Here is an 11982-nt window from a genome sequence, read left to right as displayed (position 1 = left end):
GCACAGTTAACATATTTTAGGTAATAAGTATGATATTATAACTTTTACTATTATTATTAGTTTTACTTAGAAATTGTGAAAATATTTTTTTATTTAGAACAGAAACAAGCAAGACAATTGCACTCTGCATCATATAAATTTCAATAAAAAAACGAAAATGCCCTTATAAAAATGGAATATATATAAAAATACATTTAGACTTTTTTTCTGGAATATGTTTTGGATTAACAAACTTTTTGTATTGCGAATTTTCTGGAATGAATTTTTATTTTTGTTTTTCAGATTTTTATTTCCGAAACATAATAATCTTTTTAGATTTACTTAATTTTTTTGAATTTTTTTTATAATGTATTATTTTCAATTTCAAATTTTCATTTCCAAAATAAAGGACATTGTCGAAGTTTTAAAATTATGTAGGGTGCAGCTTCAAAAATGATGGATGTAGAAAGTATTTGGCAACAAGCAAAGGCCCCAACAATAGGCCCTATTTTCTAAGACAAAGCTGGGCCCAACCCATTCAAGCAAATAGTTTCTTGATTTTTGAAGAGTCAACTGCTAAGAATTTTGTCATGAAGTATGAACTCAATGTTACTCCAAACACTTTTCAATTCTGTTGCATTTATGAGTAGCTAAATATTTATCATAATTTTTAATTTACTGATGTTTGAGATGATTGCATATTTTTAGTTTTTAAATTTATATTGGAAAAAAAAATTAAGATTATAATAAATTTAATATTTGTTTCTATAATTTCAATCTCATAAAAAAAATTAAAATGAAAAGTATAAAAGTAAAATACTTTTCATTATCTTCCAATAAACTCTTTAAAAAAAAAATGTTGCTAAACAGTATTTTAACAATTTTCTTCCATTCACTTATTATTAAAAATAAATATTATCTATGCAAAAGTAAAGTAACTAATTAATACCTCATATCATTTAATAAATTTAAGTCTACGTTATTCTCATAAATTTTATTACGATAATTTTGATATTGTATTAAAAAAATTTAAATTTAAATTATTCTTACAAAATCAATTTATAATTTCTCATAAATTATAAATGACTTTAACTCTAATAATAATAAAATTTCTAACCCTTTATATTTTATACAAATATTATTTAATTTGAAGAAAATACCGATTATTGTTTGTTCCGATGAGATATAAAAAGGAACAAGGACTATTTAGTGAGTTCCACGTATAATTCCCTCCAAAAGTGTCGTGAAATAGAAACACGTGTGTTGCATTTTTATTTTATTTTTTTAAAATTAAGCATTTTAACTTAAACGTATAGGTAGATTTATGTTTTTTTAAGCAATGAGCAAATTTATGTCAAGAAAAATAATACGAAAAAAAAGTATTACTATATAGTTAAGTTTTTAATTAGTATAACTTAGTATTTTTTTTTTATATATATTTTCTTCTATCCACCCAAACATATAGATTTGTCTTTAATTTATTTGCTTTCTATTTTGCTTCTAATAGAAAGATAAGCATTAAAGATGTCAGCTCCGTAACTTTGGGGTGTTATCTTTGTTTATCAAAACGGAAAACACATATAATTGCTACACAATTGCATATTTATGTAAAGGGGTAAAATGATAACATACATTCTTTTTTATGATAAACAATTACATATATGTAAGTTGCATAATCCTTTCAATGAATCATTTGGACAATACATTTACAGCATAAAAAGTTGTAGCAGTGATTTTACTTTAGTAGTTAATAATAATTGCCGTGAATGAAAAGTACTTAGTAATAATAATGATAATATAACAGAAATGGTGGACATTAAATTAGTGATATGATGACATGGCATCTAGTTAACAAACTACTTAACAAGCTAAGCATTATCTAATCGTTATCCTAGATTTTCAAATTGAAGAATATTTAAATGATAAAAGCATATTCCTTAAAGAAATTACACATTGACAATGCATTTGCCTGTTAAGAATAAAAAACAAAGATTGTGATCCATAACTATAAAATATGTTCCATCAAATATGGTTACTGCACCATCAACTTTACTGGTGGCAATAATATTGGAAATCAAATATCAATTTCTGTATTTTTTTAGTGAGGATTCCTCTTCTATATTCCCATGGATTTCCCATTTTTTTATGTTTTAAGGTATATCATAAGTTTGTAATTAGAAGGTAGTATTTTAATATTGAAGCTCATCTAACCATGAAAATTGTTTAGATTAGGTTGGTATTGTAAAATAGGAATGTGATATTTAAACTATAAAGTTGGATGGTATATTCTTGACTTAACCTACTTTAATTTTCCAAATCATCAACATAATACAAAAACAGTTCCTTGTGATGTGTGTGAGATGGTGGTGTTTGTAGCCACATTTGATTGTGATGTTTTGGTGAAATTGTATTATTCTGTGAAGGATTACCGTTATAGAAGATATTAACAGGAAAATTTGTTTAACAATGAAGTTTGATGATTTGGGAAACAAAGTTAAGGTGATTGTGATCACGAAATGTTACATACCATAATTTAAGAGATGTGAGGGTGAAAAATCAGGTACAGCGCAACAAGGTGCTAAATTAAAAAAAGGATGTAGCCTTATACACTGATCTCAAATATAACAAAAGAATTAATTCATATGATTTTTCATTAAGCATTACTAATTTTCATGTCATTAGAGGCACATCCTTGAGAAGGGGAACTCCACCATTTCACAATAACACTTGTTGAAAGAGACATAAATGGTGATACTTTAATTTTATATTCTTTAATTACTAATAAAAAAAACTATCAAGTTATTCCACAGAAAAGAAAAATTATAAATATAGAGGATTTTTTATTTATTTCCAACCACTATTTTAAAGCTATATATATTCTTCTTTGTCGCTAATCACTTTTTTTTTTTTCATTTTTAAGATAAATTGTAGTGAAACTCATATCACTCTATTCATACAAATAGGGATTGGTTACAAATATAACGTATCTCACTTGATCAATATTATATTGTTATCATATGAACAAAAAATATGCAATTAACTTTATATTTATTCTGATTTAAGATTACTCGTCAAATTTCTTTGGTTACCATTTTCAATTAAAAAATTAGTATTATATATATATATATATATAATTGGTGGTTTGTGTATCTATAAAATAATCAAAATACACCATTAATCATGAGTGAAAAAAACCTCATATTCATTAAATATATATTCAATTTTATGTTTGATAATATCAGGCAACTACATTCTCTCCTTTTACGAACCTAAATGCATATATTCTTACAAAATAAATTTTGTTAGTATATAATATATATTTCCTCTATACTCAAATGTAAATAAACTAACTATTTTTACATTAGTTAAGAGTAGTAACTAAGTTTATCTAATATTTTTGTTTTTATATAATAAAGATATGCTTAAGAACATTATCTTAATATGAGGAATGTTACTTAGGTTTATAATTTGAAAATTAAGATTAAATTGGTTGAAATTTGTTAATTTTTTCTTATAATTAAATGTAGAGAGGGTATTAATTAAATATGTACTATATAGTTAAAAATTAGGAAGGTTTTGGCAGGAGTTATACTAAAGTGAATATAAGATTTAAAATATAAAGCAGAGTGAGTCTCCTTTTAGGGCAGACCAGTGAACCAAAAAGAAGGTGGGGTTTAATTTAGTTGAATTATTTAGAAAGTTTGGCTAATTTTGCGACTTTAATTATAACAAACCGACTTTGTTCTGGCAAACCAACCTCCAACATTTTTAATTAGTAATGTGCACCAGTTAGCACAGACACATGGCGATTGTGGAAAACCTCTTTTTGCTTTCTCTTAATTGTAATGGGAAAACCAACCACAAAACAATGTTTTTATTTCTTTTCCTTTCTCATAACTGTTTGACCCTCTTTTGGGTCCACTTCTGTTATCTATCTATTCATACATACAAACACATTATTATAACTATTATTCTGATTTCTTTAGTCTGTCAGAGGACAAGGAGTTGCTTCATTCATGTTCAATGAGTTTCGTCTATGGCTAGTGTTCCAATAGATTTAAAATTCTCATATTCATGGCTGTACATGTACATTCAAACTTTTTTTAACCTTTCTTACTGTAAGTTTTAAATTTATGCACCGTTGCTGAGTTTCATTCTAATTGTTAATCAATTAGTAATAATATTTACCTTTTTTATAAAAATCAAGAAATTTATCATACACAATAATCTACAATACTACTTGTGATTATATATTGTAAACATCATTTGCATTATCATTATATATTCGTATATAATATAATTTTAAATTCAGTAATTAAAATAAATTCAATCATATGAGTATTGTCCCCACACAAATCTATATTCTTAGTCTCAGTTTTTAGTATTTTCAAGAATTTTCCTTTAAAAGATATATAATGTATTTCACATTATATTCCTGTAAGAAAAAGTATATTTTTTAAAATTCCTACTCTTCAATCACTTTTAATTAACCTTATTTTATTTCATCTGCGTATATATTGGATTTCAATAACTTTTAAAAGAAATTAAAATATTTTAAAAACTAATCTTATTTCATAATTAAATTATTTATTAACACTATAAGAAAATCATCAAATAGAAACCATTTTTAGAAACCAAAATAATTAATTGCAATATTAACTAAATTAGAGATCATTTTAGAAATTAAAAAAAATTGATTTCTAAATTAGTTATATTATTGTTAAATAGTTTCTAAATGGTTATTTAATTAACAACCAAAGTTTTAACTACTAATTATTTAAAGTTTTAACTACTAATTATTTAAATTCTAAATTTGTTTGCAAAAACTTCGGTTATTAATTAGATACCAATTCATAGATCATTTAACAATAATAGAAACTAATTTAGAAATCAAACATTTATTAATTTAATCCCCAAAATATCTTTAATTTAGTCACTATAACAACTAATATTTTTTTGTCTTTAAAATTGATTTTTATTAACTAAAAATATAAATTACATACACAAACTAAAATCTAATTGATGTATACATAAATATGACCTCACAGCTAAAAATTTCTGGCACTCACTATCAATGAGGCATGAATATAGTCGGAGTACAAAACTGATGGCAAGGTGTGTGGCCGAGATATTAATGTGACCACTCACCGAGGTGCCAAAGTATATAAAATGGAGGTGCACAACATTATTATTATTCCATTATAGAGTATGATAATTACACCATCATTCAGAGAAGAAATGCAGAATCTATTAATCTTAAACCAACCACGTTCAATATTTTTCATTATTTACTGGTTTGCTTAATCTATGGAAGATATGGATTGCGATAGATCATGGAGTGTGGTAGCAGAGAAATATTTTATGTGTTTTTGGTGCTAGCTATAATGAATGTGCAGAAGTGCAGAAGCTGCGGGTTGATGAACCCGTAACATACGTAAAGGTGAAAGGGTTAAAGAAATGTTGTGAAGCACAAGATACAAGGTATGATCCACCACCAATCCCATTGCGGCACATACTCAAAGAGCCTCCAATTAATGTTAGCACTCCCAAACGTGCGTATCAGTATCAGAGAGGTTTCAGAACATGTTAACAGTTCACAACTAGTGACCTATCGACAGAACAGCATCATTGCTATGCTCCCCAATACCAGGGCATCTTTGGGTCACATGGCCTCCCATGTGGCCTAGGCGTGTAGTGTATGCATGCCTCAACCTAGTTAACCCACTTCAATGCTTAATTTATTCCTCACACTGCTATAGTTTATGTACATTTAACATGCTATGCTCACTCCACTGCTATGCTATGCTATGCATTCCAATCACAAACCACTCCACCAGGCACCAGCAGTCTTATGTGGGCTCGACCCTCTAAGCGGGGACCGATTCCCCAAACTATCACACGTGTAACAAATTTGCATCTCTCCTTCGTCATAACCTAACACGTGTACTACAGGACCATTAACAACCAGCACAATCTCTGGCACCTTAAAATGCCAATGTTCCTATTTCCCAATCTTCCCCATGCTTCGTTATGACTCTCACTGCGTCCCATCCGGATTCACAATAATTGGTTATGTGTTTGTTTAGTTTATAGTAAATGTTTCAGTCCAATCAGAGAAAAAAAGAAAGAAGAAATAAGGTTGGCTGAGTTGAATGGAATTAAAATGTGTATGTACTTAACCCCACATTTAACATATAATATGTTATGAGTCTGATATGATCCACTTGTTAATGGTGTTCCCATAACTAAAATGAATTGTTTTTGTGTTGGCAGTTTTTAACTACTAGGTTGGGTTTGGTGGGAGCAGGAGGAGTATATAAAATGGGTGACCGGGGTTGATAACAATGCTGGCTAGTTTGGTAGGTAGCTGAAAATAAAATATAGTTTGAAGAAGATTGTTTATTAGTAAAATGGTTTTTTATCTGCTCCTAAGATCACGAGCCAGGAGAGGAGAGGAGGAGATGTGGTTAGTGAAAGAGGAGAGAAGACAATTGGCAGAGCCAATAATTGAAACTTTAAAAGTGTTAGTTTAATTCAACTTAGACATCAAAGATAGATAAATCTGGTGGACTCCATCTTTCCACGTCCGACACAAATTAACAGCTGAGCGTTGTCAAAGGTTGGAGCCATGTTGGTGTCTCTATTCCAAATATCTATGTTATTCCTCCCATCAAACATCTCCTTTTGAGTGGATTCCAACTCTTCATTCAACCATATAGATTCCCTAACCCGGTGCCAAACCAAAAGTTTAACCTTCTTTGTCCTCCTTACCAACTCAATTTAATTCCAAAGCCTCCCATCTCATTTATTAGATTCCCTTTCACCCTGTGAGTGACTTACTTCATGGCCAAAAAAACAAAAACAAAAAAGAAGAGGGTTCCTTACAACTTAAGCACCAATTATTCGGCCACTCCTGTTTCTCTCTTCTTTTCTTTTTGCTATGTGCATAACACGCTAGAATCTAAGCCATAACCTTGCCATCTCGATCATTACATTATGGATTAGCTTTTGAGTGTGTTTCTTGTTTCAAGAACACGGGCAAGCACAAGCTTTATGCATGTGTATAATATCTCTGGTCATTTCACATGATTTGTGATTGTTAGTTTTTTTATATTAGCTTTACCCATGTCTCATTATTATATATATGCCACCACCTCAAATACCTACTTAAACAAATCAGGCACTTGGTAGTAATATAGTGAACACCCAAATATAATGCATTTCTCCCAAACCTTTCTTCCCTTTCCTTTAGAAAAGATTGTACATCAGTTTCTGTTATCAATATGTAAAATGAAACACCTTTTCTATATACGGGACACCAAACCTCCTTTCCTTCCTACTTTATCGCCATTCTGCATGTGATTCTAGAACCTAATTATCTAACCTAGCACCACTATATAAATAATTGGTAAAGGCCTGCCTAGTTGCTGACGTTCAATGTAAGTAAAAAATTATGGTCCAGAATCAACCAAAGGCCTTATTTATTGGTCTTACTACCAAAATTTCTAAACAGTTACTTTTATAATGTCTTGCTTCACCAATTATTGATCTAAAATCAAACAGGGACGTAGATGTAGTGTACGTGCAGACATATTGGTAGCTATACTAGGGGCGTTCAATTATTTTTCTCACTGCATATACTACTTTTGTCCATTTTGTGATGCTCGTGGCCTTATCTCTCTACTGGGTTTATGGTAATCTACCAATTCATGATACAATTGCCAATACTTGGAGGAGTACAAAATTGTCAGTATACTGCATGACAGAGAGAAAGCCATGGGAGTGCATCTGGCATGGACAAGGTACATTGATTCAAACGTTGAATAAGGACATAGCATATAATTGAATTTTTGAGCACCCGAAAAAGTCTAGCCCACAACTACTACTTTTGAGTCAGCTTCAGACACCGGATAGAAATATTCTAATAAGCCAAGTCGATAAGGGCCCCTCCTATGCTTATTACCTGAATCTCCAAGCATCCAATCATTGATGGTTATGATCATCTTAACTCCACATTAAGGATATCTTACTGAGATTGGAAGCCCGTTTTTCCTGCAATTGCCTATAAGTTCGAGTTTCTTATGCACGTGCGATCGGTGGTCCTAAACACCACACAAGTGGATGATTGTACGTAGGGATAGACAGGCTTTTGTTTTGACATGGCTGGGTATAATGCAGCCAACTATGAACCAAATTTCATAGACTTTTAATCCACAATTTTATCTAGCACAATCAATTGTTTTCCAAAAGAAGCATGTCCATTAGTGTTTGTGTAACCTTCACTAAGAAACCAAATATATTGCAGAGAAGGAAACCAATAATTGAGAATAATTGTCAACAAAGACTTGGGTTTACCCATGCCCTTTCTCCCTTTATTTTTTCTTTTCGGTTTTTGCTCTTACCCCATTTGCCAAAAGACTACCACTTCGTGAGTCAGGATGTCATAGTCCGTTTTGTTCTTTGCTCATGTAGAGTATCGTAAAAATACAGCTATGTGTTTTCCAAAATTCTGTTAGCGACGGTATTTCCAATGTTCTCTTTTACCATTAAACAACAGACCAATTTGTACGATGATGATTGTGAGACTGTGTAAGCATGTCACGACTAAGAACTAATATATACTACATGTCTTCGATACGTAACTTGTAATATATATTATCATATTTGGAAAAGTACAAATTTAATCCATTCAGTATTACATTTGATGCAACAGAGACTTTTCCTCTGTACTACAAACTACGTGGTTAATTACATATCAATGTAAACGTGCTTCAAACTCAGAAAGACACTTTTGTGTTTCCTTTTTTCATACATTTTTGTTCTTTGTTCTAATCTGAACAAAACAAGAAAAAAGGGTCCTATATGCTACCCTAGCTCAACTCCATTTTTATGGCAGGGTAGGGATGTACATTATCATTCTATTCATTTACACACGGGAATGTGCTCGAAGACGAAGGGATACTTGTTTCCACTCCACCAATCGTTGAAGGAAATCCATCACCTGCATGAAACAAATATATGAATAAATATATAAACAAACACATATTTTGTGCATATGATACCATGGTGCAAAAATAGATGAAATAAGGAAATTAATCATATTATACTTGCCTCGTTAGGTTCTTGTAAAGAGTAGGATGCAGTAGTGTCCTTTGGGAATTTCGAGACAAGAATCCCAAAACCTTGTCCTCTGTCTCTTAGTTTCTGATTATCAAAAGAAATTAACAATCACTAGTTAGTTGACTTAGTTCAGATTATCCCAGAAAAATCTACAAACGAATGTAATATATTAAATAACAAATGAAAGTAAATAGATTAAGATCATTGGATACCATGAATGCATCTTCATCGGTTTTATCATCTCCAATGTAAACAGGAAAGACATCGTTACAGTTGGCAAATCCTGTTGAAAATGATTTATTATTATTGAGATATCAATTGACAAATTAAAAAATTACTACATATTTAGAAGCATGTGATTATAAAACAATCTTTCAGTGAATAAACTAATCCCACAGGGCGTGTATGTGTGGTCCTCTAAATTGTTTTTAGTAGTCAAACGCTTAGAAGAATTATCCAACTTTGTGCAATTATTATGTTGGAGAAAATCTATGTATTGCTTGTGAGAAATAAAAGGAAGAAATAAAATGAAATGGATTAAAACCTACCGAGTGACTCTAACAAAAATTCCAGTGCTTTCCCTTTGTCCCATTTAATGGATGGACGAATCTCTAATACCTGCAATAAACAAATGTAATTGAAAGTGAGACATCTTTCATTTCATATTATCTTAATCCTCTTTCAAAGCCATCTTTAAACTAAATCAAATACCCCACCACATAAACAAAGTTGATATCAAGAAAGAGGAAATAAAACCATGGCCCACCTTTCTTCCTTGGTTAAGACGAAGCTTCGGGTACTCTTTTAACACTGATCTCACTTCCTGTGCCAGTTCACTCCATTTCTGTGTAAGTGATCACACTTAAGTCAGCCAAAGTCTAAATCACAATTTTCGGGCAGCAATAACATGGCCAGCTTTAAAGTTTATGTACCTTTTCATCAACGCAGCGAAAATGAACAGAGGCGCAAAACTTGTTGTTCTCCACCCTAGCTCCAGGGATTGATTTCATTTTCTCAACTAATTGATTGTACACCTGAAAATTAATACAAAGAAAATATATATTTTTATTTACTGTATTTTAAAATTTAAAAAAAAATATTAAGATGAGGAGGAGGGCATGTAAATTTGACCAACCTCATCTATCATGGGAAGAAATTCACTGGCAGGTTGAAAAAGAAGTGGCTCTCCTTTGTCCTGCAGATCATAGCAATCAAAACTAAACTTAATATCTTGTTTCTTAGAAATGGTAAGAAAAACCTTGACCTTACTGTATTGCACTACTATAGGTAGTTCAGTTCACTCACTTTGTTGCTGTATTTGGAGTCTCTTGTTGGCCCTTGGATATCCATGCCATGGCTTCCAGCATAATATAGCTCAGCCAAGCGCACAAAATTGTAAACCTATTTTTTGCAAAACGACACCAAATTACTTATTTTTTTCCCCGAAAAAAAGAAGAAAAGAATAAAGACAGAGTTGAAATTAAGCATACCTTGTCTTTGCATCTGCCTGTAACTATAGCAGTGGGAAAACACCTCGCAAGTTTCCTCACTGTTTTCCTCATCTGACATTAAAATACCATGTGCACGTTAGCAACCAAATTATATATACGATATCAATGATATGATATTATGATATCTTGAATGATCGTAAGCATGAATACTAACCGAATCCGACATGAAAGCGCGGTCTGGATCATCAACAATAGGTGACAAAGTACCGTCATAGTCCAGGAACATGACGATTTGCTTTCCCCTGGATGCATCCATAATTTGCTCAAACATGTCTAATGCCGAAGGGTGGCGAAGCTGTATGAGAAAAAACACGCGTTACACGCACGTTAGAGAAAGATGAGATCCATAACTCGTTTAAAAGAGGCGTATTTTTATTCACAAAGAGCGAGTTGTGGGTTCTCACAATCCAAGAGCTGTGTTCTTCAGCGAAGGAAGAAGTTGATTTGGCCTGGGTGGGAGAAGAGGCTCTCATGGAATCAACCCATGCATTGATTCTTTGTCCTCCATTGATCTCCAGGTTCTTCAAAACCCTCCTCCTCGGAATGGGAATGTAGCCTCCCGGCGCAGCCGGTGGCTTTTGCGCAACCGTTAGGTCCCTGTTGATCCCGGATTTTGTCTTGGACAATACCACATTCTGCTGCGTCATTTTCACTGCAGATAGAATAAACCCAACCAAATTATTTTCAAATTTTCAAAAACCACAGTTGGAGGATGATTAGGGAAATTTAAGGTTTATACCTTAAAGTTAGAGAGGGAGTATATAAGTTGTGTTACAGTTGAGCGGTTTTAGAAGCAAGCGATGTGGGACGCGAGAAGTGATGAGTTGAAAAGGTAATTGGTGAGAAGAAGAAGAAGAAACAGAGGTTTTGGGAGAATTGGTGATTGCAATGGAATGCAAGAGCAGAGAAGAGAAGAGAAGAGAAGAGAGACAGAGAGAAGAAGAGAAGGAGTGAATGTATGTGTGGGGGAGAAGACGCTGCCCCTAGCTTTAATTTATAGTTGTTAGAAACTGAAGGTCCTGAATGGTGGGACCCAGTTTGAAAAAGAATGAGACCCCACAGCTTTGCCCCCACCTCGACCCCGATATCCTTGAGGTCCCCGCCACATACACTTGTTCTTTCATTTCAACAATTTCTCACATTTTCTATAATAATATCATTCATAATTGCAACTCAATTGCAGGTTATTATTACTTGTGATTCATGGAGTAACACACTCTTACTCTTCTCTTCTCACTCTAACTTCTCTTCTTTTTCTTTACCACCAACAACAACAATATAAAATAACATCTCTCCACGTGGTCGACATCCCTTAGCCGACTCTTTCACAGGGCTTCCTGCCACGTCAAATTCCAACTTCACCACTAATATT

The 11982-nt window shown here is 32.0% G+C and overlaps 1 protein-coding gene across 1 annotated transcript; it reads right to left on the bottom strand.

Annotated features, from left to right (window-relative positions):
* Window positions 1–8609: 8609 nt before the first annotated feature.
* Window positions 8610–11579, bottom strand: LOC137812309 (putative trehalose-phosphate phosphatase J). Its single transcript, XM_068614240.2, has 12 exons — window positions 11350–11579; window positions 11015–11262; window positions 10765–10905; window positions 10590–10661; window positions 10405–10500; window positions 10235–10294; window positions 10032–10133; window positions 9866–9943; window positions 9648–9717; window positions 9312–9382; window positions 9091–9183; window positions 8610–8980 (listed from the first exon to the last, which is right to left on the bottom strand). The coding sequence occupies exons 2-12, from the start codon at window positions 11255–11257 to the stop codon at window positions 8906–8908; spliced, it is 1101 nt and encodes a 366-aa protein (XP_068470341.1). The 5' UTR covers window positions 11258–11262; window positions 11350–11579; the 3' UTR covers window positions 8610–8905.
* Window positions 11580–11982: the final 403 nt, after the last annotated feature.

Source organism: Phaseolus vulgaris, chromosome 2, assembly GCF_051622355.1.
Source record: "Phaseolus vulgaris cultivar YP4 chromosome 2, ASM5162235v1, whole genome shotgun sequence".
Classification (NCBI taxonomy): domain Eukaryota; kingdom Viridiplantae; phylum Streptophyta; class Magnoliopsida; order Fabales; family Fabaceae; genus Phaseolus; species Phaseolus vulgaris.
The sequence above is the reverse complement of the archived record's forward strand: the minus strand, read 5'-3'. Positions and strand labels throughout refer to the sequence as shown.

What these genes read in the sequence shown, in the direction of transcription:
- LOC137812309 (XM_068614240.2), bottom strand. Translation starts at nt 11,257, where the DNA reads ATGACGCAGCAGAATGTGGTATTGTCCAAGACAAAATCCGGGATCAAC. An exon ending in TTCTTCCCATGATAGATGAG is followed by an intron (nt 10,134 to 10,234) that starts GTTGGTCAAATT and finishes ATTAATTTTCAG; the next exon opens with GTGTACAATCAATTAGTTGA. An exon ending in CCGATGAAGATGCATTCATG is followed by an intron (nt 9,184 to 9,311) that starts GTATCCAATGAT and finishes TTTGATAATCAG; the next exon opens with AAACTAAGAGACAGAGGACA.